Raw genomic sequence first — 22,747 nt, 5'->3', positions numbered from 1 at the left:
AGTTGTGGAGATTACTCATGGGATGAGCGAGTGTTTCTTGGACTTGGACATATAGCTTGGACATGGAGAACTTGGGCATAGAGCTTGGACATGGAACATGAAGCTTGGACATAAACATGGAACTGGGACATATAGGTTGGGCATAAAGCTTGGACATGAACTTGGTTATGGAACTTGGACTTGGACTTGGACTTGGATTCGGACTTGGATTCATTGGATTTAGATTAGGATATTTGGATTTGGTACTAGCCCGGTGAGAGATACTTGTGGGTCATCCCCGTGGTGTGCTCAACATCAGAGATCTTGTACGTCAACATCGGCATCGACTTCGATATCCTACAATGGCATATTTGTTTGTTTCGTATTCATTGATTGTATTGATGATCCTGGCCAGCGTGCTCGTGGATTGTTCCTGAATAAATTCTTGAAAGGGGGCGGGGCCTGTTCCTCGCTCAATGTGGTGTACTGTGCAAGATCCCCATTCCCTTTTCTCTCTCCCCTCTCTCTCTTTATATTTTTATCTCTTGGACACGTGGTTGTGTTTGTCACTGCACGCCCCGTTGGGCTTACAGTGGTATCAGAGGAGGATTTCTCTTGAAGAAACTTTCTTTGGGTGACAGAGCCATGTCAAGAGTAGAGGGAGACCATGGGCCTCATGAAGGGAACAACCATGAGGTTGTTACATAAATTCTTGATGGGAACCGCGGCCATGACATCAGAAGAGTACCATGACTTTCAACAATTCAGACGACCTCTCGGAGACGAAGAATTTATTTCTTGGAGAACCAAAAGGGAACATGAGCAAAGAAGGGCTCAAATGTGTACAGATTTTATCAAGGATTGAGCCATTGAAGCCAAAGGAGTTGAAGCTGCTAAAGTCTATTTTTGAGTCACCATTGCAGAAGGATCTAGCGCTACATGCTCTATTTATCATGGAGGAGACAAGGAAGCTACTCCTAGGCCTACTCTTTCAGATGTGGTTTTCTCAGGACAGGTAAAGGAAAGGAAGGCAAAGAAGCCAGAGAGATCAGAAGATCATCAGATTGACATCATGCCAGGAAGTTCGACAAATGGTTTGTAGTGGTGCTTAGCCCATTGCATGTTTCGACAAATAAAGCCATGGGATCTTTGTGGACCAAAGCTGAAACAGAATCCTTTTGAAGCATTGAGACTTTATGCTGGCAAAGGACCAGCGTTGGATATTCTAGACCTTTTTTTGTGGTTGAACAGGATGAGATTGCATTGGAGTAGTCTTGAACTAAGCAGGCCATGTTGTGGCCGATGAATGTCAAAGCCAACAAGGAAGCATATGCATTATCTCGGAGACCCTTAAGCCATGTGGTTTCTATGGGTTACCATATGGATTTCACTTTGATGAAGGATCCTTATGCTACCAAAGAGGATTTCAAAGATGTTTTGGAACAGATTGCAGAATAGAAATTTGGTGACTTTTTATGTCATCAAGAAGGATTTTCTTATGATACAAACCCAGGTCATGTGTAACACAAGGAATGGAGGCCAAAGTAATGGAAGAGTGCCGTGCTTCTCCATACATGGGGCATAGAGACACCTTGACTACACTTCAAGCTTTGGAGAGCTATTTTTATTGACCTAGTATGAGAAAGACATTGAGCTTTATGATTCGAGAATGTTTGTTTTGTCAGAAGGTCAAGTTTGATCAACAAACACTAGCAGGATTATTGCACCCATTGAATGATCTGTGGGAGAATATTGCTATGGATTTTATCTTTGGATTGCCACACTCAGGGAATGATGGTAAATGGACCTTTCCAGGATACCAAGAAGATCAACCATGTATGTCATCGGTTGGACCTTTCAGATCATTGGAGGATATATAATGTTTTCCATGACAGTTTATTGAAACCATGTACAAGAGGAACTTGTTTTGAAGAATCCACCAGGGATGGAAGAGCCAGAACAGATTGTGTTTCATTCTGTGAGAAAAGAAGGAAAGATAGTGGTCAGAAAGTTCCTCTTGGAATTCAAGAGTTATTCGTTGTTGGACGTGAAATGGATGCTAGAGGAGTACTTCTAGGACTATCCAGACATACTTCGAGCTTATGAGCATTGAGGAAGTGGTTGGTTGAGATGTATTTGAAGTATAGATATGGACGTCTTGCAATCAAGACAGATTTAAGAGGGAGGGATCATACCTCTAGCCCTCTTCATTGTATGTGTATTGGATTGGAATTGATCATTATTATGCTTATAATGGTTATTTGGACATGCTCTAGTTTGGGTGGCAACAATGCCAGAAAGCCCAAGGAGCAAGATTTGTATATGGACGGTAACGATGCCAAAACGAGATTTGTATATGGGAGGCAACGATGCCAGATATATTGGGCTTCGCAGTCGGGTGGTCATTGTGACCAGATGGCCCAGATGACTGTATTGGATTTCGCAGTCGGGCGGTCATTGCGACCAGATGGCCCAATACTGTATTGGATTTCATAGTTGGGCGGTCAATGTGACTAGATGGCCCAGATGACTATTGATGAACTCTCGGGCAGTCCCAGTGACCAGATGGCCTTGAGGAAAAGTCTGAGCGGTCCTAGTGACCAGATGGCTCAGCACGGTTTCGATGAAACCAGACAGGACAATCCATGAACGGGAGGATCATTACTTGTGCATTGCATATTGATGTATGTTTGAATTTCTTTGATTTTGTGTGCTATTTTTGATGTGTGGACAATGCTTGGATTTATGGCATGTGATAGTCCATTGGGGTGTCCAGACTACCTGGCCAGTACCTGGAATACCCAGTAGACGCGAATGATGCATACTTGTTTGTTGACTAACTTGTGTCTAGTTTTTATAAGAGGTAAGTATGCATTTATTTTATCTAACACATGTGACAGGCCATGAAGATGTACCATCAAGAACAAGGTCATCGGTCAAAGAAAAGGCATTGAGATGTTGCCAGATGAGCAGATGACACCACAGATATGGGGAAAGACAAGATGCACAAGCTCACAAGATGGGGCTAGTACCTTGCAACATATGGATGTACATGATGTACTTTCAAACATATGGAAGTACTTCATGTACTTGGAACACACGGATATACTTGGAAGATATGGACATTCTTGGAACACTTGCGGTCCGCAGTTGAGGACAACTGCGATGTAAGAGGGAGGGAATGTAACTATTTGGTCCTCCCTCCCTCTTACAACTGCGATGTAAGAGGGGCACTCTCACTCTACCCCTTGGAGGATCATCCTCCCTTGGAACTGTTGCCTGAAAGCCTTTCCGGGTGTGCCCCAAGTGGCCACGATTCACAGGACTGCCATTCCCCTTGGACCTTGTGGAACACCATCAACCAACCTCCTGGGAACTTCTTCCATGTCTTGTGTTCCTTTCCTTGGACTGTGCACCTTCATCGAGGACTGAATCAATGTTTAGCCTTGCTGAGCTTGATGCTCTGATACCAATGTCACATGCGAAAGCTCTGGGAGTCTTCTTTCAACCCTAAACACCATCCTAGAACATGCTTGATGCAAAACGCATACAAAATATGGAGAGAAGGGAGAGAGATAGCTGAGTATTCAGTATATTCTATAGTACAAAAATGAAGTACATCATGGCTAGCCATTGGCTGCCCCATCAAAAGGTGAAAACACACCTAATCTAATGTCTAATCTATGACTCAGCATATGGGAGGTTGAATGAATGACAAGGAGCATAGCCTAGCCTATTTATAGGCCTTGAAAACCTTGGTGGGCTGGCCGCCCTATTGTCGGCCAGGTCCTCTGAACAAAGCCCCCAACCTGCTCTACAGCCGACAGAGACATCTCCTCATGAATACTGGCCGACCACCTCCTAAGTATTCCCACTGCCTTCCTGCCCATGTGTAAGCCCAGCGGGGCGTGCAGTGACAAACTCAACCACGTGTCCAAGAGATAAAAATATAAAGAGAGAGAGGGGAGAGAGAAAAGGGAATGGGGATCTTGCATAGTACACCACATTGAGCGGGGAACAGGCCCCGCCCCCTTTCAAGAATTTATTCAGGAACAATCCACGGGCACGCTGGCCACGATCAATACAATCAATGAATACAAAACAAACAAATATGCCATTGTAGGATATCCAAGTCGATGTCGATGTCAACGTACAAGATCTCTGATGTTGAGCACACCACGGGGATGACCCACAAGTATCTCTCACCGGGCTAGTACCAAATCCAAATATCCAAATCTAAATCCAATGAATACTTGACTTTGGAGCTATAGCAACTAGGCATGGGCAGGAAGGCAGTGGGAATACCCAGGAGGTTGTCGGCTAGTATTCATGAGATGTCTCTGTCGGTTGCAGCAGGTTGGGGGCTTTGTCTAGGGGACCTGGCTGACAGCGGGTCGGCTAGTCCACCAAGGTCTTCAAGGCCTATAAATAGACCAGGCTATGCTTCTTGTCATTTATTCAGCCTCCCATAGACCGAGTCATAGATTAGGTGTTTCCACCTTTTGATGGGGTAGCCAATGGCTACCCATGATGTACTTCCTTTTTGTTCTATAGAATATACTGAATACTTAGCTATTTCTCTCCCTTCTCTCCATATTCTGTATGGGTTTTGCATCAAGCATGTTCTAGGATGGTGTTTAGGGTTGAAAGACTCCCAGAGCTTTCGCATGTGACACTAGACATATTCCACCCACATTGACAAGTTTGCTGACCTCTTTGTGGATCTTACGGATCTGCTTAAGGGTGTCAAGACTTTTAGGTAGCGAATTTGAATGACTCCACGAGCATTGGAGGCATTCAAGAACCTCAAGGTGGCTTTGTCAGAAGCTCCTTGTCTAGCGCTGGCTTCGTGTAATGAGCCGTTCCAGGTAATCACCAATGCGAGTAACATCACGATTGGGACCGTTTTACAACAAAATGGCCATCCAATAGCTTACATGTCTCGTAAGTTGCTACCCACAGAAAAGAATTACACGATTTATGATCGGGAACTCCTAACAGTAATTCAGGCCCTGAAACATTGGAAGCATTTCCTTTATGGCCGAGAATTTGAGGTTCGAATTGACCATCAGACATTGCAATGGATTCAAACAAAATGCCACGGCCTTTCCAAGCCGCTCTATCCGTGCATAGTAGAGTGACCGTCAGCACCACTATGGCCGAATTTTCCAGCAATTTGGTGGCATGATCGAGTATCTTCCAGGAAAGGCCGATCCAGTGGCCAATGCTTTGAGCAAGGAGGGAATAGTGACTTTGATTGAGAACACTAGACTAGACCTTGTTGGTACAGGACTAGATGATATGAAGCAGACGCACATGGATTTCAAGGAATTTGGTGCACTGTGGGAATAGGCATTGGATGCCATAGGACCATGCCATTTTTTGATACGAGATGGGTGGCTTTTCTACAAAGGCCGCCTTTGTGTCATGAAGTCCTTCAGGACAGCTCTTTCCCATGACGCCCATGACGCCATCATTGGTGGTCACAAGGGCATGAATTCGACTTTGGAGAAGCTAGAAAGGCAATACTATTGGCCAAGAATGAGACGAGATGTGTTCACTCATGTGCAACACTGTGATGTTTGTTAAAAAGTGAAAGCTCCTTGTGGGAAGACGATAGGGTTTTTACAACCTTTATCCATTCCCGAAGGACATCTCCAAGATATATCTATGGATTTTGTGACAAATTTGCCTCTTGGTTCGGGTAAGCGTAATACTCGGTGCTTAACTATTGTTGATAGATTTACCAAATTTGCTATGCTTATTCCATGTAGGGTCAATGTGACCGCTGAAGATATTTTTCCCTTGTTCATTTGGCATTGGTACCTAATTGGTGGGATTCATAGGACCATATTGTCAAAGCGAGATGCCAAGTTTAGTAGTCATTTCAAGAGGGCGTTGTTTGACAATCTTGGTACTAAATTGATGTTTCATTCACAGACAGATGGTGAGACAAAAATTTACAGCCGGCGTTGGATGTGCTGAAGTGTTATGTCTACGATCAACAAGGTAAGTGGGAATCATATTTGCCTTTAGTTCAAGCAGTTTTGAATGATTTGTTTGCTTCTGCTATTGGTAGGACTCCTTATGAATGAATGTTTGGAAGACCATTCCGATCGCTATTGACCAGAACCTCGTCCTTAGTCCTTGAAGCGAACACATTGTTTGGAGTCTTACTAGGAGATCTTGGAATTAGTCAAAGATAGGCTAGCTAAAGCGCAGGGAGCCTACACTCGACAGGCTAAGAAAGATCGAAGGGATGTGAAGTTCTCGGAAGGAGATTGGGTCTATCTTCGGATTATGAAGCAACGGCTGAAACAGGTGGGCAAGCATTGTCCAAAGTTTTCTTTCAGAAGCTTCGGACCTTTTTCTATCCAGAAAAAGGATCAATGAGGTGGCGACGAAGTTGAAGTTACCTCCGAGCCGGACTATGCACGATGTGTTCCATGTGAGTTGGCTAAATGCAGGTCCAATCCCTTCAGAGATTAAAGACGAAGCAGAACAGACATTGTTGACGAAGCCGAAGTGATGGTTCTCGAGCATATCCTTGTGCACTGCTTCAAGCACGGCTCCAGCGCGACGACAGAGACAGTTTCTTACGAAGTTTCAGGACCAAGGGACACAAGGAAGCTTTTTGGCTTAACAAAGAATTCTTCGGTGACTATCTGGCTTTATTGACGGACTATCTTGAGGCTATGCAGCTTTCGTCAAGTCAAGTAGAAGGGGATGTCACGCGCATCTTGCACTTGGATGCTACATGGACATATCTGTACAGTAGGTGCAGGATCTGGAGTGGAAACTGGTCCATGTGAGCCGCAGTCTGCGACAAGTGAGCCAGGGTTCCACTCTGCCTATAAAGGGGTTACCCTTTGTGGGCCAACTGAGGGGCCATGGAGGCAGTATGGCTGGGCATGCTTTCGGCCAGCCCTGGGGAGGCCTGGACAGCAAGGGAGCCCCTTGAAGCTTGGCCAGCCTGTCGGCCAGCCCAGTCGGCCAGCCTTATGGCTTGAACAGGCTGCTTGCTAGCCCATGAGCAGCCATGCGCTGGCTGGACAGCACAGCAGGAAGGTGGCCACCAGCAGCAGTGTGAACAGGCGCATGTGGACAGCAGGTCGTGGGAGAAATAAAAACAGGCGGACTGCCTTCATGGACCCACCGACCAGCATAGAAGGGCCTATAAATAGCATGGGTTGTTTATTCATTAGTCATATTAGCATTCACAAAGGGTTGCTGAATTCCAAGGGCCAAGACAGCCAAGGGAAATTCTACAGCCAAGGTGAAGGTGAAAGGTCAAGAACCAGAATATTTTTACAGAGTGAAATGTTTTATGTCAACTTCCTCTTGGGAAATGCAACACACTGCAAATTGCCTTGTAGGAGTCAACTGCAGAAAGTCCTGTAGGGAGAGAAATTGACAGCTGAGTATTGACGATACTGCAAGTACGGCGATTGTACGGGTGTTTTGCGAGGATATACGAACAGGTTCATGACGACAATGCAAGGATGTACGGTTGGGTATGGGCTCATGCAAGCGTACTGACAGGTACGAGGTGGCATGAGGATGTACGGTCAGGTATGAGCTGTACGGACGTAGATAAAAAATTGGGTCGTTGCACAGGGTGCTAATGCTCAAGGCAAAATCAACCTGGAGCTTTGATACCACTATTGGGTTTTCAGAATCCAACAAAAGTGACCCCTTTCATGCAAATATCCAGATGATGAGAAGAAGAGGAAATTTGAGTCAGGATTGAATTCCATTCTCTAGCAAAACGTGGAGGTATATCCCAACCAAACCATTCAGCAGCTTATGCATTCAGCAATGATATTTGAGAATCTCCATATGAAATGGCCTTCAAAAATGTCTCTTGCAGGGAAAAACAAAGGCAAATTCAATGCTGGTTACGATTGGAAGAAAGGTGGACAACCGCTTGAGGATGTATCACATAGCTCTTGTGTGTGCAAGGGGTGCTCAGCCAAAGGGCAAGAAAAAGGTCCAAACACAAGTAGAGGGTGGACAGAGCAAGCGAGCAAGGTGGCTTGTTGGTGCTTCAATGCAGCTAGACGGGTGGAAGAAGGCGCATCAAGGGGGGGTCTAATGGTGGGCACTCAAAGGCCAGATCTGGGAGAGCATAAGGGCGGCCAAATTCAGCAAAATGGCTGCCCTATTCAGGCTGCAGGACAGCACATAGTAGGCGGCCGTCCACAGTAGCAGAACACATCAGAAGAGTGCTATAGGCTGGTCAGTTTGTTGACGTATGGGGCAGATAGGGTTGCGTTTTATACATATGAGTAAATGTGGTATAGATTTGAGTATATGTATTATACATCTGAGTATATGTGGCTTCCCTGCCTGAGCCAATTGGCTACACCCACCCTTCCTCCATCCCGCGACATGATGAAACCTTTGCCTAGTCTTTGACCACAAAGGTGTGTTCATTTATCTTTAGGTAAGCATGCAGCAAGTTCATGTGCGTAGAGAACATGGAGTTTCGGCTGATGTTAAAGAGCTCTTGGGTTTTTTGGGAGGAAACATGGTCCATCAACATCAATCTCTATGGGAGCATAGTGGAAACATATAGGATAGAGAAGGGTATGAAGACTATTGAGTAGTTGGAGCGCTAGTTGTTGGCATCTTGCCGACAAGAGATCCAAGCATGAACGACAACACAGAGTGGTAACCATTGATGAAGCTCAACACGAGGGAGTGTATGAGGATGCGATGCTAGAAAGCTTTCAAGAGAGGAAGTGGTATTAGTGACGGAGTTTCCATGTAAGGAGCAGATTCTGGAGGATGACCCCAGGGAGCAGACACTACCAAGCTTGGAGGTGATCTAGACTGACGGAGGACAACCCATCCCAGAGTCCATTCCAGTTTTTGAGGACAGGGAGGAGTCATCAAGTGAGTTTCAGACTTTTCTCTCCAAATCCATTGAGGAGGAGAATGAGATGAGTGATTCCGTAGTGGTGCCTACCATGCTAGCTGAGCATCCAAAGGCAGAGGAGCTAGCTCCAGTCCCCACAGTTCCTGAGGAGGCAGTGGCACAGACATCATTGGAGACAATAGGTCCAGTAGCCATGCTATCGGAGTTACGGACCGGTGTGTGGAACAGAGAGTGAGTTCGCCAGACGATCCATACTGGGTTGGAGCGATGGAGCATCATTTGTACTTGTTGTCCAAGCGCCCAATGAGTAGCCCAACGTGGATAAAGTTATTGGGTTATTGTGTGAACACACTTAGTTGGACATTATTATTAGGGTTGGTAGAGTTGGTAGCCAACTCACCAACATTAGGCACTATAAATAGGGCCTAGTCATGTTCATTGAACATTCATTGAAGATCAATCAGTCATCATTGAGTCATTGAGAGATCAGGAGCAATGGTACCATTGAGTATCTCTATTCAACATTGTATATACTTCATGTTAGTAATACATGGTAGATTAGGTCATCTCTCTCTACTGTGTATTGAGCATGAAGAAGAAGCAGTTTGTTGTGCATGGGCTAGGTCTCTAATTAGGCATTGATCGAATCAATCAATCAATCATACATGCTTCCACAAGCATAGTTGGATATTCAGTGGTTCAGCGTGTGAACACAACCTATGAGTATGTGTGAACCTCTCTTAAAGGTGAATGCGTGCAAGTGTGTGCGAACAAGGGCTTATAGCCACTTAAGTGTTTGTGTGTAAGCAGTGATCATAGTAGCTCTGAAACGTCTTTCAGAAGGTATGAAACGGATTGAAATGTTTCATGTTGTGAAATGTGTTTTTTATTCAACATATTTTCCCCCCCAAAAATCCTTATCGAAATGCGTGCATGGAGCGTGCTAGCCATCTTTGTGCACACATATCCAAGTCATTTCTCTCCTCGGTGCGCAAGTCAAATTGATGTGGCCGATTGATTCATGAAAGGGCGGACTTGCCTAGGTGCTAGTGCAATGGATACACGGGCTGATTTTTGGTACTTGTGCCTCTATGTTTGACAAAGTTTTTTCTTCCCTACATTATATTCAATATATGGCGCCAGCTTGGCCCTATAAGTCCTATGGGTGTTGGCCAACACAAAAATAGAGCATAATGGTGTGCAAAATCAGGTTTTTTTTTTGAGAGCTAAAATGGGGATTTTTTCCCATGACCTGCAGGGTCTCAGGCAATAGGGTTTTTATTTGCAAGATGCCTTGCGCATAGGATCCCTTGTGGAACAATGTGACATGGGAGAGCAAGTATGTAGGCTCGGGCTTAGGAAAATGGAGGTGCAAGTTTTCTACAGATGTGTAGCCTTGCAGCACTACACGGTTAAAGGTACACTTCACGCATGCTAAGGGCCATGGGGTGGGACCTTGTAAGGCTGTACCAAGGCACATTTATGAAAGTCTGAAGGCTTGGAAGGCCAAGGAACTAGGCATTCCTCTTGAGGAGCGTGGCATGGAAGAGCAAGATTCTATAGTTGGTGACATGCAAAGTCAACACACTATTATGTTGGGAGTAGCCCTAGCTCAACACCTTGAGCATAGAGGTCTGCTTTACCTTTGTTGAAAGAAAGGGCATATGAAGGCAGGGTTTCAAAAGGCTGCCACCATGAGGGAGGCAACAAGGGAGATAACCAAGCTGCCTGTTCAATGTGCATTGTCCTTCAATGTTTGGTGGACTCCTCGATGGAGAACAACAATCAAGGCAATCTCACGCATAGGTTGTGAGTGGGATGGTCCCTCATATGAGGTACAGAAGAAGCTAGCAACGGAGACAAAGATGGAGCCTCTAAAGGCGACTTGGGCAAAGTGAAACCGGGCTATGGACACATAACGCAGTAATTCTTTCAATTAAATACTTGGACTTTATGACACACACACAAACAGAATCCTCGCTCCCTCGCTCAACACCAGATTGACCCCGTAGTCCGGCGCCCCTTTCGGTATTTATTTATCAATTAATTCAAGGGAAATTACAAGGGTATGGTATCTGTAGTTACAAGAGGAATTCACAGCCAAGAAACCCCTGTTTTAAGGAAATTTTGGCAGCATTTCGGTACATAAACCTTCCCTGAACAAAATCCCAAGTCCTTGGTCCTCTTCCTTGGCCTTCTACCACTCAAATAAGCCCAAAACAGTGAATTTCAGCTTGCTGTATTTTATGTACAGACCTGTTTTCAGCTCTATACAACCACCACACTGTCCTGGTAGACCCTAGCAAGGTCCCTCTGCAATCTGGCATCAATTGGGCCTTGGAACAGCCCCTGAACAGTTCAAAAACAGCATTGATTTAGTGCTGAATTGGACACCTGCGTGGTGAGGTAACTACCCTCACCTGTTCCTGCTTTGGAGCAGCAGTTAGCTGCTCCTGTTCCTATCAAAGGAGGTCCTTTCCTCAGCCAAAAAGCATATTCCCCACAGCTGTACATAATTCATGAGAGTAGCCCACTAGAGGGGCATTTCCATAGCTGGATATAGGTTAAGAGAGGCTGTGGGGAGCAAGCTCAACCCTCAGTGCATAGAGAACAGGGAAGGGGAAGCTCCAATAGCTCTTAACCTGCAACAATCCACCTGCTTACCACAAAAATGAGCCCAGGGGGAAGATAAGCACGCGCCCAATTTCCTGTACTTAGAAACTGGCCTAAAAGCTGCCACATGGCTGTCATGCAGCTCATTTCCCGTTCCGGCCTTCGGGTCTAAAAATCTCCCAATCTGCTAACATTTTGACATCAGTCCTTTGGTGATTATTGATCCTTGCAACATTCCGAAGAGATTGACGCAAAGAGATTTCAAATCTGATGACTGTCCAAAAATAGTAGTTTCCCTAAATTTTAGGAGATATGCCCAAAGCATTCCTTCAGGTCATCTGACCAACATTCTCTTTCGTGACCACATCAGAAAACGTAATGTGGTCATGACACAGTGACTTTTTCATTACATTTATGGCCAAGCACACTGTCGTGCACCATTCTCAGTGGCCAAGTACACTTCAGTGGCCAAGTACACTGTCCTGGTCCACTGTTCGTCAAGTCTTCAGTGCCCAATCTTCTGGGATTTCAGGGTCCCAAGGCTCAAGTAAACCATCAGTCGCACGAAGTCCCAATGGTCCACCTTCTCTAGTCATGCAATGTCGAAGCTTGATCCAAGAGATATCTGAGGGTAGAAATCAACAGCAACTAAAGAACAAAAAGAAGAAGAAAATATATGTATTTACTTAGGTAAATACAAGGAAAGCAACTGCAAAAGTTCACCACCTGGTGACATACCCGTCTCTTGAAAGAAGCAAGCGACCTCGATTGCATACCACACATGCTAACGGATGACATAGGACGATAACAAGATTCCCCATGTTATTAATGCCATCGCATGTATCACTTGCTAACGGATGACACAGGGCGATGATAGAAATTCCCCACTACCATTAGTGCCATCGCAAGTCGAGCCTTTCAATATACATGTTTCCGGATGCAACACAGGGCGATAGCACGTGTCCCCACACTATTAGTGTCACAACACGTATAATCATTCATTGAAGTGTAACAGATACAACTTCAAAGCACTGAAAGTCCATTCATTCATTTATTGACAACAAATGTCAAAACTGTACATTGCCAAACATATGATACAAGTGTACAGGTCATTCAAAATTCAGGTTGAAAAAGCAGATCACATGAGTCTTGTTACTATGTACAATTGTGATTTTCCTGTTGAAAGCATCCAACACTGCATGTTTCCTATGAGACCATGGAATTCCCAAGAGGACATCACATCCTTCCAAGGGCATGATATGAAACTCCTCTGTGTCCACATAACTCTGTATATGCATGCGAAGTTTGCCAAGTATAGGAGTGACAGGAACTGAATGCCCAGGGCATGCCAAATCAGCCTGTCCAACTGGTCCCATCTCTTCAGCACGAATTCCCAACTTGGCTGCCAATGCCGGTGAAATAAAGTTAGCTCGAGCACCAGGGTCGAAGAAAATGAGCACTGTAGCATCTCTGATTTTACCCCATGCTCTGCACAATTCTGTCGCATCATCACATGGCTGGTCACCAACTATGTCAGGTACCAATCCTGCACTCGGCATTGTCTTGTTCTTGGGTGGCCCTTCTTTATCCTCCGCATCTTTTGCTGGCTGTTGTGGACATTTTGCAGCCATATGCCCTTTCTATTCACAGATGAAACATTTCCCAGCTTGCATCAATGCCTTTCTCTCTTCAAATGACTTGCCATACAGTGGCCTCTTCTGTCCTTTGCCTTGAGGTTCCTTCTTCACTGTGCTCTTGAAACCACCTGAACCTCCCTGAAGCAGTGCATTAGCCATGTTTGCATTCTCAATTAGTTGAGTCATGTTGGAAACATTGGTCTTAATACAGTAATCCCTGATCTCTTTGGGCAAACCACAGCAGTACTTCTCTATTTGCTCTGACAATGGCACTGTCCTGTAAGAAGTTACTGGCAAGAGTGCATCCCAAAACTTCTTATTGTACTCTTCTAAATTTGCACAATTAGCTGCATCCAGTTTGTGCCATGCTGTCATCACATCCACTTCAAAAGTGTTTGTCAGGCATGCAAAAGAGAACTGCTTCTTGAATTGGACCCATGTAGCAGGTGCGTGTCCTTGCATCAACAGTGAGGTCCACCACTGCAATGCGTTAGCTTTCAAGAAAGTAGCAGCCTTCCGCACCTTAGAAGACTCTGTGAAGCTGCCTCCAGTGAATGCTGCATCAAATTGCTGAATGAAAGTCAGCGCTTTCAATTTGTCTTGCATCCCACTGAAAGTCTCAAACTTCATTGCTTGACCACCTTCTTTGTAATCCTTTTGCTTACTGCTCTTGGGGTTCAAGTAATTATAGACTGGCGGGTTCAAGAATGGTAAATCCTTCTGCACTTTCTCTGCACCAGTCCTTGTTGCCCTTTGTCCATTTGGCTGAGAAAATTCAGCCACACTAACAGGTGCTGCAGGCATCAAAACTGGGCTGAAATGTGTCTGAAGTCCAGGTGTGGGCGGTCTAGCCATGGCCTGGAAAATAGACCCACCACCAAAATAACCGGGTTGGGCAGCAACCAAAGGAGGAATGGTCGGCAGAACCATTTGTGCATTACTGCCCTGACCATTAACTGCCTGATCCTGTGCCTGTGTAACATGCTGCACTGGATTAGTTGCCACTACTGGTGTCTGCTCTACATGCTGTGGCATCCTTGGCACTTGTTCCTGTGCCCTCTCAACTGCATGCTGAGTTGATTCAGCCTGGGAATCCCCTATCCTTGACTGCAAATATCTCTTCATCCTGGGATTCTTCACCAGCTGTTCAAAGGTACCAACCATGCTCAGGAGCTGCGCATGAAATAAATCCTCTTGTTCCTGTTCTTCTAATGACATGGCTGGCTGTGACAATGGCTGTGTCCGCTCAGATGCTGACACTCTGGCACGTGTCATCTCTCTACGGTGTTGGCGGGTAGAAGAGGAACTCTCTTCTGCCGGGAGCTTTCCTTTTCCCTTATCTGCCATGCTGTCTACTGAGCCCTCAAAGGAATCCTGTATCCAAAGAAAGATCTCGTAATCTTTCTCACCTGTAATCAGGTGTACCTCTCTGTGTGTGTCTCTTGTTCACCCAATCCAATCCGTGTCCGGGCTCTTGTAGAAAAGAGGACCCTATCCCGGCAATGGAACCATGAAACCGGGCTATGGACACATAACGCATTAATTCTTTCAATTAAATACCTGGACTTTATGACACACACAAACAGAATCCTCGCTCCCTCGCTCAACACCAGATTGGCCCCGAAGTCCGGCACCCCTTTCGGTATTTATTTATCAATTAATTCAAGGGAAATTACAAGGGTATGGTATCTGTAGTTACAAGAGCAATTCACAGCCAAGAAACCCCTGTTTTAAGGAAATTTCGGCAGCATTTCGGTACATAAACCTTCCCTGAACAAAATCCCAAGTCCCTGGTCCTCTTCCTTGGCCTTCTACCACTCAAATAAGCCCAAAACAGTGAATTTCAGCTTGCTATATTTTCTGTACAGACCTGTTTTCAGCTCTGTACAACCACCACACTGTCCTGGTAGACCCTAGCAAGGTCCCTCTGCAATCTGGCATCAACTGGGCCTTGGAACAGCCCCTGAACAGTTCAAAAACAGCATTGATTTAGTGCTGAATTGGACACCTGCGTGGTGAGGTAACTACCCTCACCTGTTCCTGCTTTGGAGCAGTAGTTAGCTGCTCCTGTTCCTGTCAAAGGAGGCTCTTTCCTCAGCCAAAAAGCATATTCCCCACACAGCTATACATAATTCATGAGAGTAGCCCACTAGAGGGGCATTTCCATAGCTGGATATAGGTTAAGAGAGGCTGTGGGGAGCAAGCTCAACCCTCAGTGCATAGAGAACAGGGAAGGGGAAGCTCCAATAGCTCTTAACCTGCAACAATCCACCTGCTTACCACAAAAATGAGCCCAGGGGGAAGATAAGCAAGCGCCGAGTTTCTTGTACTTAGAATTTGGCCTAAAAGCTGCCACATGGCAGTCATGCAGCTCATTTCCCGTTCCAGCCTTCGGGTCTAAAAATCTCCCAATCTGCTAACATTTTGACATCAGTCCTTTGGTGATTATTGATCCTTGCAACATTCCGGAGAGATTGACGCGGAGAGATCTCAAATCTGATGACTGTCCAAAAATAGTAGTTTCCCTAAATTTTAGGAGATATGCCCAAAGCATTCCTTCAGGTCATCTGACCAACATTCTCTTTCGTGACCACATCAAAAAACGTAATGTGGTCATGACACAGTGACTTTTTCATTACATTTATGGCCAGGCACACTGTCCTGCACCATTCTCAGTGGCCAAGTACACTGTCCTGGTCCACTGTTCGTCAAGTCTTCAGTGCCCAATCTTTTGGGATTTTAGGGTCCCAAGGGCTCAAGTAAACCATCAGTCGCACGAAGTCCCAATGGTCCACCTTCTCTGGTCATGCAATGTCGAAGCTTGATCCAAGAGACATCTGAGGGTAGAAATCAACAGCAAATAAAGAACAAAAAGAAAAAGAAAATATATGTATTTACTTAGGTAAATACAAGGAAAGCAACTGCAAAAGTTCACCACCTGGTGACACAAAGTATGGTTGTACTTTGATGTGTGATGGGGCTGGTCTGATATGAAAAAGAGGAACGTATATAACATTCTTGTCTCCTCATGCAAAGGCACCATGTTCATTCGTGCCATAGCTGCTTCCATGGCGGGCATAGTGGTGACATGGGAGTTCATCTTCAGCCATATACGCCAGGTTATACAAGAGATTGGCCCAGACAACGTTGTGCTAGTCACACGAACAATGGATCGAATTGTGTTTCCATGGGAAGGATGCTCGAAGAAGAGTTTCCAAAGATTGTCTGGATACCTTGTGCTGCACATAGCCTTGATTTGATGATAGAAGATGTGTGAAAGCTCGATTGGGTGAGCAACATTTTCTTTGTAGCCTCTAGTATGGTGAAGTTTGTCACTAAGAGGCCCAAAGTGCTGAGTATGTTTAGAGACAATAGTGATCTTGAGCTCTTAAAGCCATCCAAAACCCGCTTTGCCCACATGTTCATTGTGGTGGATAGGCTTGTGAGAGTGCACCATGGCCCATTGTGTACAGTGGTATGCCGTGAGTTGACAACATGGGATGATAGAGATGCACCAAAAAACAGTGTCATTTGGTGGTATGGTCATGAGGAAAAGTTGGTGGCATGATGCACAAGCCCAACCCATGTATGGTGCTCTTTGACACAGAGACATGGAGGGGAGTACAACTGGGCTCCTCTACGAGCTCATGGACAAGATTGGGGAAGCCCTTGATGCTTGTACAATATTGTCCCTAAGAGGTACAATGAAATCTTGGCTCTTACTTACTCTTGAAGTTGGATGGAAGCATGAAGTGTATGCTTACTTTTTGTGTTTCCACTTGCAACTTTGAACTCATTTGCAGAGTTCAAGATATTAGGGAGATATGGAACCAACGATGGGATTGATTTCATAAGCCAATCCACGCGGTTGCAAACATTTTGCATCCTCTTTGGAGATGTGAGGAGCAATACATGAATAAAGAGCTTGTTGGAAATATTGAGATGGACTCCTTGCATGCTTGTATTTGGCCCTGTAAGCCGAGCGGGGCGTGGAGTGACAGACTCAACCATGTGTCCAAGAGATAAAGATATAGATAGAGAGGGGAGAGAGAAGGGAATAGGGATCTTGCACAATACACCACACTGAGCGGGGAACAGGCCCCGCCCCCTTTCAGGAATTTATTCAAGAAAAACCCACGGGCACGTTGGCCATGATCAATACAATCAATGAATACAAAACAAACAGATATGCCGATGTACAAGGTTGCATAAGTACGACGTACCTTATTATAAGGTACGTTTTAGTGTATAGTATGGTATTGTACCGTACTGTATGGATCTGTACATGGCAAGTTTTTCTTTTCCCCCCTCCCCCCCCAACTGACCTTTGGCCCAAGATCCTCCTGTAGTTATCGATTTTTCACCGCTCATAGTTGAATGTTTAGAAATGAATTGTTTTTTCATTCATTTTTATGTATATATAAGTAAACTCTATAGTATATTTTTTATGTTTTCACGGACCTTATGTATTTAACGTACCTCAAAATCTCAACCCGTACCTGAATGCATACCTTACCGTACTACGACGTACCTTATTATAAGGTACATTTTAGTGTACAGTACGGTATTGTACCGTACTGTATGGATCTGTACGTGGCAAGTCCCCCCCCCCCCCCCCCCCCCTCCCCCCAACTAACCTTGGCCGAAGATCCTCTCGTAGTTATCGATTTTTCACTGCTCATAGTTGAATGTTCAGAAATGAATTGTTTTTTCATTCATTTTTATGTATATATATGTAAACTATATAGTATATTTTTTATTTTTTTACGGACCTTACGTATTTAACGTACCTCAAAATCTCAACCCGTACCTGAATGCGTACTGTACCGTACCGTACTTTTCCACCTTGCCGATGTAGGATATCCAAGTTGATGTCGAGGCACGAGGTCTCTGATGCCGAGCACACCACGGGGATGACCCACAAGTATCTCTCACCGGGCTAGTACTAGATCCAATGAATCCAAATCCAAATCCAAGTTCAAGTCCATATCCAAGTCCAATTCCATTTCCAAGTCCAGATCCAAGTCCAAAGACAAATCCAAGTCAAAATCCAGATCCAAGTCCAGATCCAAATCAAATCCAAGTCCAGATCCAGGTCCAAAATCCAAGCTCCATGCCTAAGCTCTGTGTTCCATGTCCAAGCTCTATGTCCAAGTTCCATGTTCATGTCCAAGCTCCACGTCTAAGCTCTATGTTCCATCATCCATGTCCAAGCTCTATGTCCAAGTTCCATGTTCATGTCCAAGCTTCATGTCTAAGCTCTATGTTCCATGTCCAAGCTCCATGTTCATGCCCAAGCAATATGTTTCATGTCCAAGCTCTATGTCCAAGTTCCACGTTCATGTCTAAGCTTCATGCCCAAGCTATATGTTTCATGTCCAAGCTCTATGTCCAAGTTCCACGTTCATGTCCAAGCTTCATGCCCAAGCTATATGTTCCATCTCCAAGCTCTATGTCCAAGTTCCCTGTTCATGTCCAAGCTTCATGTCCAAGTTCCATGTTCATGTCCAAGCTTCATGCCGAAGCTTCAAGTCCAAGTACAAGCTTCCAAAGATGGGGGGAGTTGGGCTGAGGCGGCTCTGGGGTGGCTAAGCTGGGCGGCGGCGGCGGCTCTAGATGAAGATGAGGGTCTCCTTGCCCTCCACAAGCTTGATGCCCAAAACAAGAGGGCTCTAGCTTCTTTTATACTTGGGGAGGGCCTTGCTTTTTGCCAAAAAGCCATCATGCTTTTGCTTTGCCTTTTTATGCTTTGCTTTTCCCTTTTTGCCTCCACTTTTGCTCTTTTTACTTTTATTAATAAAACATTACTCAACTTTTTGTGCTTTGCTTTTTTGGCTTTAAGGCATTGCTTTTTGGCCTTAGAGCTGCTTTTTGAGAAAGCGCCTTTTAGCTTTTTGGTCTGGCTCAGTCTCCTCTTTCCAATGGTGCTCTTTGATTGGTCAATCTTGTTTAACTTTTTGCTTTTTCTTGCTTTTTGACCAAGAATGGTACTTTTTCTTAATCAAACCTTATGGACCCTATCCCCATGTCTTCTTCCACTTGTCTGGTGTTCGGGCATGGGTTTCATCATGTGAAATAGAGCTAGGAGGACCAAATAGTTACATTCCCTTCCTCTTATATCGCAGTTGTCCTCAACTGCGAACCGCAAGTGTTCCAAGGATGTCTATATCTTCCAAGTACATCCATATGTCCTTGGTACATCAAGTACATCCATATGTTTCAAGGTACTAGTCCCATCTGGTGAGCTTGTGCATCTGGTCTTTCCCCATATCTGTTGTGTCATCTGCTCATGTGGCATCTTCTCAATGCCTTTTCTTTGACCAATAGCTTTGTTCTTGATGGTACTTTGTCATGGCCTGTCACGTGCTAGATAAAATAAATGCATACTCACCTTCTGCAAAAACTATACACAAGCTAGTCAACAAACAAGTATGCATCATTCGTGTCTACTAGGTACTCCAGGTACTGGCCAGGTAGTATGGAGCCCAGGAGACTGTCACATGCCGTAAATCCAAGCATTGTCCGCACATCAAAAACAACACACAAACTCAAAGAAATTCAAACATACATCAGTATGCAATGCACAAGTAATGATCCTCCTGTACATGGATTGTCCTGTTTGGTTTCATCGAAACTGTGCTGAGCCATCTGGTTCCCGAAGGAAACCACTCAGACTCTTGCTCAAGGCCATCTGGTCTCTAGGACCGCTCGAGAGTTCTTCCATTGTCATTTGGTCCATCTGGTCGCATTGACCACCCGACTGTGAGATCCAATACAGTCATATGGGCCATCTGGTCGCAATGACTGCCCGATTGCGAAATCCAATACAGTCATCTAGGCCATCTGGTCGCAACAATGACCGCCCCACTGCGAAATCCAATACAGTCTCATTTGGGTCATCTGGTCGCAATGATCGCTCGATTGCGAAATCGAATACAGTTATCTGGGCCATCTGGTAGCAATGACTGCCCGACTGCGAAATCCAATACAGTTATTTGGGCCATCTGGTAGCAATGACCGCCCGACTGTGAAATCCAATACAGTCATCTGGGCCATCTGGTCGCAATGACCGCCCGACTGTGAAACCCTATATAGTCATCTGGGCCATCTGGTCGCAATGACTGCCTGACTTTGAAATCCAAGATATATGGCATTGTTGTCGTCCCATGGGTCATCTAGCATCGTTGCCTCCTGTATATAAATCTCATTCTGGCATTATTGCCTTCAGATGGGTCATCTAGCATCGTTGCCTCCCATATGCAAATCTTGCTCCTTGGGCTATCTGGCATCGTTGCCACCCAACTAGAGCATGTCCAAGTAACCATTATAAGTAGAATAATGATCAATTTTAGTCCAATACAATGAAGAGGACTAGAGGTACAATTCCTCCCTCTTGAATTTGTCTTGATCACAAGACGTCCATATCTGTACTTCAAATATATCTGGACCAACCACTTCCTCAATGCTCATAAGTATATCTGGTTAGTCCTAGGAGTACTCCTCTGGCATCCATTTCGTGCCCAATAGCGAATAACTCTCGAATTCCAAGAGGAACTTTCTAACCACTGTCTTTCCTCTTTTTCTCACAAAATGAAAATCAATCTGTTTTGGTTCTTCCATGCCTGGTGAACTTTGAAATGGATTCCGATTGTCGTTCTTTGTCTTGCCGTCCATCCAAGGCACGGACAAGGCCTCGGTTTTGTAAAGCCATCTTGAGCTTCTTCCAATTTCTTTGGTCTTGCCATGTAAACTGCTTGCATAAGCTTAGGTTGCAATCCATTGACAGACTTACGCATTTCCATTAGTGATGGAATGGGGGTATAAGAAGTAAACTTCAAAAAAGACTGCTGAAAAGTTGTTAAGGTATGATGCCACATTCTCACCAACTTTCTGCTTTACCGCATCCCATTTTGCACATCAGCTTCAAATTTTGTGGGTAAAAACTTCTTGCTGAACCAAGTCTTGAAGTCGCTTCACGTCTTTGGCTCGGTCCCTTCTTGTATTACTTTTAGCCACCAATTCAGGGTGGCATCCTTCAAATGCATACGAACCATGCGAAGCTTTAGCTTTTTGGAGTAGTTGTGATCTCCAAAAGCAGCATCAAATTGCTTGACAAAGGATAAAGCTTTTAGGGTATCCTACTGTCCATGAAAAGCATCAACCTTGACGCTCTTCTCTGCCGGCTTGAAGTCCATCTTGCCGGTTGATGTAATTTCCTTTGCCTTCCTTTCCTTTACATGTCTTGAAGAAGCTGCATCTGAGACAACAGGCCTATGAGTAGCCTCCTTGTCTCCTCCAAGAGAAAAAGACCAAGTAGCTCTAGATCCTTCTCAGATAAGCTTTAGCAGCTTCAACTTCCTTGGCTTTGGTGGCTCGATCCTTGATGAAATCTTCATACATTTGAGCCCTTCTTTGATCCTGTTCCCTCTTGGTTCTCCAAGCAAGGACTTCTTCGTCTCTAAGAAATCGCTTGAACTGCTGAAAGTCATGGTACTCTTTTGATGTCATGGTCGTGGTCTTGTGAGAAAGACTGTCAGCCTTGGTTCCCATCTTGAAATCCTGGATTGGCCTCATAGTTGTTCCCTTCATTAGGCCCTTGGTTTCCCTCTGCTCTTGACATGGCTTTGTCACCCCAAGAAAGTTTCTTCAAAAGAAATCCAGCTCTGATACCACTGTAAGCCCAGTGAGGCGTGCAGTGACAGACTCAACCATGTGTCCAAGAGATAAAGATATATAGAGAGAGAGGGGAGAGAGAGAAGGGAATAGGGATCTTGCACAATAAACCACACTGACCGGGGAACAGGCCCCGTCCCCTTTCAGGAATTTATTTAGGAACAATCCACGAGCACGCTGGCCAGGATCAATACAATCAATGAATACAAAACAAACAGATATGCCGATGTAGGATATCTGTTAAAACCCTAAGATCTCTCTAGATAATCAACATGCATAAATCAGGCATAAACTCTACCACCCAACCACCCTCGAGCCCAAGGGTTGCACACATGAATTATAATGAAGTACCACATATCTTAACCTTGATGTCCCATACCACCAAGAGGTATGACTCCAATCCAACAGCACTCAGCTCTATTGTGAAATGGCAAGAATGTAGATACAATCCTCTACACAAGAGAACATCCCTTGAGTGTGCTCCATGCCCCTATTATATAGGAGGGCCCTCAAGTGACTCTTGACTCTCCATTTCCCATGTGTGACCCTTGGATGCCTGACCCTAACCTTCACCCTTAAGGTTAGTCCTAACCCATGCTCCACTAGAGCTTGTTCCCATGCTTCCATGCTCACAAACCTAATGTCGGTTAACCTCCTAGTATATGCACATATAATGTGCACATAACATACTTTCCCTCTCTCAAAACATTGCACTCTTGCAATGAAAAGAAGGAAATCTGCGCTGAACATTCACAACCGACTCCCAAGTCGAATCCTCTATTTCCTTATCTTTCCACAAAATTTTAACCTCAAGGATTAGTCGACTACGAAGTTTCCTTTCCCTGAACTCAAGTACCTTTTTAGGTTCGTGTGGAACATAAGATAAATCTTCGACTTCAACGAGTTCTTGAGGAGTAACTGTGCTATCCTCACCTCCCAGCTTCTCTTTCAATCTACTGACATG

The 22,747-nt window shown here is 44.9% G+C and overlaps 1 protein-coding gene across 2 annotated transcripts in view; it reads left to right on the top strand.

The window, feature by feature from the left end:
• The window catches only part of LOC147604802 (Phosphoglycerate mutase family protein), a 73,501-nt gene that overhangs the window by 31,351 nt on the left and 19,403 nt on the right, over nt 1–22,747 (top strand). Inside the window, exon 3 of one of the 2 annotated variants that reach the window (XM_086794676.1) lies at nt 5,920–5,988. The exons of the other annotated variant lie outside the window; for it this stretch is intronic. Coding sequence (XP_086650802.1) covers nt 5,920–5,988 — 69 coding nt within the window. The remainder of the gene's footprint in view (nt 1–5,919; nt 5,989–22,747) is intronic. 2 annotated transcript variants of the gene reach the window in all.

This window comes from Cibotium barometz, chromosome 61 (assembly GCF_041138505.1).
Source record: "Cibotium barometz isolate CiBa-2024 chromosome 61, ASM4113850v1, whole genome shotgun sequence".
Lineage (NCBI taxonomy): Eukaryota > Viridiplantae > Streptophyta > Polypodiopsida > Cyatheales > Cibotiaceae > Cibotium > Cibotium barometz.
Note: the sequence above shows the minus strand (reverse complement) of the source record. Positions and strands in the feature narration are given on the sequence as shown.